The 3,447-nt window shown below is 34.7% G+C and overlaps 2 protein-coding genes across 2 annotated transcripts; one reads left to right on the forward strand and one right to left on the reverse strand.

Moving 5' to 3' along the window:
• The first annotated feature begins 821 nt into the window (after positions 1-821).
• Positions 822-2,731, forward strand: LOC112468027 (putative nuclease HARBI1). Its single transcript, XM_025037027.1, has 5 exons — positions 822-886; positions 980-1,302; positions 1,389-1,685; positions 1,759-1,967; positions 2,431-2,731. Exons 3-5 carry the CDS (start codon positions 1,407-1,409, stop codon positions 2,729-2,731), a joined length of 789 nt encoding a protein of 262 aa, XP_024892795.1. The 5' UTR covers positions 822-886; positions 980-1,302; positions 1,389-1,406.
• Positions 2,732-2,762: 31 nt separating this feature from the next.
• LOC112468033 lies at positions 2,763-3,352 on the reverse strand. The gene is made up of 2 exons (XM_025037038.1): positions 3,021-3,352; positions 2,763-2,955 (listed from the first exon to the last, which is right to left on the reverse strand). The coding sequence occupies exons 1-2, from the start codon at positions 3,341-3,343 to the stop codon at positions 2,925-2,927; spliced, it is 354 nt and encodes a 117-aa protein (XP_024892806.1). The 5' UTR covers positions 3,344-3,352; the 3' UTR covers positions 2,763-2,924.
• Positions 3,353-3,447: the final 95 nt, after the last annotated feature.

A 3,447-nucleotide genomic window follows, 5' to 3' on the forward strand; every position in this document is an offset into this window, starting at 1 on the left:
GACTACGATCGATTCATAGTTCTTGCTTAAGACCGACTTTCAAGTTTAATCTTGAGCTCGGTCTTAAGTAAGCAAATAACGTTGCATAGATAAATCTTAAGACCGAAATGGCATTATTCAATGCACAGTTCTTACTTAAGATTTGTCTTGAGCCGGTCTTGGTCAAGTCGAGCAAATAGTCGACTTAAGACGGTTTTGTGAGGTTATGTGCTACATTGGCTGCGTTCGGAAACGTTATCCGAGTGCACACTAGTATACTCCCTTCTCTTTTCTCAGTGAGTTTGAAGAAGGGAGTATACCCGTGTGTACCCGGGTGATGTTTCCGTGCGAGTGGTGATATTCCAGTGTCGGGATTGCTGGGGATTGCGTCATTCTCGCCGTCGTGGCCGGTGGCCGTCATCATCGCGTCGTGTACCGCGACGATTAACCTTAAAGAGAGCGATAGGTGCAGTGGTGGTGTTTTCCCTCCAAGAAGGTACGACGAGCATTATCGCGTCGTGTACCGCGACGATTAACCTTAAAGAGAGCGACGGGTGCAGTGGTGGTGTTTTCCCACCGAGGAGGTACGACGAGTAAACTTGAGTCGCCGATATTCGAGGCGAGGAGGTGTGACGAGGAAAGTGCGGTAGTCATCGATGTGAGAGACGAGCAGCCGAGAACGACGAGGAAGAGCAGAGGGAGCGAGTGCGAAAGGGGAGAGCGAGAGAGCGAGAGAGAGGGACAGCGGACAGGCCGAAGCGTCGCAAGCCAGGAAGTTCCGACGACCGCTACTCCATCAGGGAGCTCCAGAAGTGGCAACGGTTTCGTCGGGAAGTATCGAAATCACCTACATATCACCTGTCAAATGCGATACAAATCCGTAATGTGTCACAACAACAGTTTTTAGGTTTGTTTCCTATCGCTGACTGCAAATATATAGTAATAAATAATATATATATATACAAGATTACTAGTAATTACTTATTATTATGTATTTTAGATAAGAGCAGTATGGAATGTAACATATTGGGCGAATTTGATATTAATTTATTTGATAGTTCTGAAAGCTCTTCGGATGAAGAAAATGACAATATTGGCATAATACGTGAAAAACGATATGTACGAGATGCTATTAATCCATTTACAGCTTATCGTGAACACGCATTCCATATAAGATACAGATTTTCAAAAGAATCTGTTATGTATGAACTACTGCCTTTAGTTATTGATAGTTTAACAAAGCCTGATATGCGAGGTCTTCCAATTGAACCAGTTATTCAATTACTGATTTGTCTAAGATTTTATGCTACTGCTAGTTTTTAGGTAACATAAATTCTTTGTATTACATGTTTTTAATTTTAAAGAAAGAATACAAATAATTGTATTATGTATATTGCTTTATGGTTTAGAAAGTAAACGGAGATCTTATGGAATTACCACAACCTACAATTTGCAGAATCGTATTTAGAGTAACTGCTACATTAGCAACTTATCTAAATACTTATGTCAAATTTCCGACAAACCAAGCAGCTATACAAGAAAATCGAAGATTGTTTAAAGAATTAGGATATGGTTATGGAGCTATTGGGCTTCCTTGTATTAATGGAGCTATAGATTGCACCCATATAAGATTATGTGGTAATAACTTTGGAGGAATAGCTGAAATTTATAGAAATAGAAAAGGTTATTTTTCCTTAAATGTCCAGGTAAGTTAATAAGAGTAATGTTTATTTACATATATTTATTCTTATTTTTATTTTGTTATCTTTTATGTGTAAGGCTGTAGTAGGTCCAAGAATGGAATTTTTGGACCTTGTCCCAGAATGGCCAGGAAGTCAACATGATAGTAGAATTTTCCAAAATTCTCGAGTTTTCATGCGATTTCAACAACGTGAACTAACAGGAATGTTAGTTGGAGATTCAGGATATCCTTCTCTCACATTTCTTTTAACGCCATTCAGAAATCCACAAAGCGAAGAAGAACAAAGATTATAAAAAAGCAGAATTTAATACATTTTAATACATTTTAAAGCTTCTGGAGGTTGATTGTGTATTTTAAAATGAGATAAAAATTGCAAAAGTTAAGAGATTGACTAGATTTCGACAAATAAAATGTAGATTAGTGAATTTTTTCACTGTTATAATTTTCACCTCGATTCAAGATACACAATCGACTCCCTGGTCTCTTGTCGTGATTCTCTTTATTTATGACGTTAGAAGCGAGAAAATACATTCTTTTAAAATTCTTGCAAAATACGATGACATAGAAAGATGACACTTGCAATAGACTATTATAAAATAGTCCAAAAACTTTTTTTTTACTCTACAATCTTACTTACAATCAACAAATAACCGCATAATTATTAATGAAGAAAATTGTGACAAATACCCAGAAGCTTTAAGAGATACACAGATAAAAATGTATCTTCTATTAAAAATTTCTTACTGTAGGTATAACGAAATTCAATCACGAACGAGAATGGTTGTGGAGAGAACGTTTGGAACATGGAAGAGACGATTTCCTTGTCTATCGAGAGGACTATCTTTAAAACTTTTAACATGTACTGGAGTCGTATCAGCTTGTGCAGTTTTGCATAATTTATCACTACATTTCAAAGACATTCTCCCAGAGGAACCAGAACCTAATGCAATAATTGAAGATAATGAGGAGCTACCTTACAATGAACCTCATTGGCAACCTAGAGATGGTCATATTATTAGGCAAAACGTAGTTCGAGAATTATTTTATTAACTATATTTTAATGATATTAAGAATCAAACCAGTTAATAGTAAATAATTACTTTTATTCTTCACACCTTATTACACTGTTTATTAATTGCGTATTCTTATTGCGTATTATTATAACTAAAGCGACGTATAATCAACATAATATATTAGTTTCACATTGTTAATAATTGTATATCTCATATAAAACTTATTCGAACTAATCAATATCCGAGACGTAATCATCTCCCCTAAAATTTAAAAAACGTTTTGAAATAAAATTTTTAGTTAGTTTGAAAGAAAAGTAATTACTTACATCTCTTTTTGAGCACGGTACTTCGCTAACTTAAATTTCTCCTGCAATTCCTTTTTTTCTAATAATAACTTTTCCATTGTAATTTTATTGATAAATTCTTCTCGTTGTTTCTTAAGCTTACACATCTCGATTTCATGACTGATTTTTATATTTGCCAATTCTATTTCTTTTTCACTAACTAATGTATTTCTTTCCATTTTCTGTTTCTTTGGATTCGAACATGAATTGGCATCTATACGTTTGCTTTTCTTAAAATCTATTAAGGATCTGTTTTCTTTGTCAATTATAAATATATCTAAAGCATGATTTCCAATTGTATGCATATGTTAAAAATAAACAACATTTTATTTTAAATATTTGTATAATTTTTGAATGATATTTGTTGTGTCGCCGGTAAACGAAAGTCGTGCACGACGTAGCCCGTAAG

The sequence above is a fragment of the Temnothorax curvispinosus genome, unplaced genomic scaffold, assembly GCF_003070985.1.
Source record: "Temnothorax curvispinosus isolate PA1 unplaced genomic scaffold, ASM307098v1 QBEX01001730.1, whole genome shotgun sequence".
Classification (NCBI taxonomy): Eukaryota; Metazoa; Arthropoda; class Insecta; order Hymenoptera; family Formicidae; genus Temnothorax; species Temnothorax curvispinosus.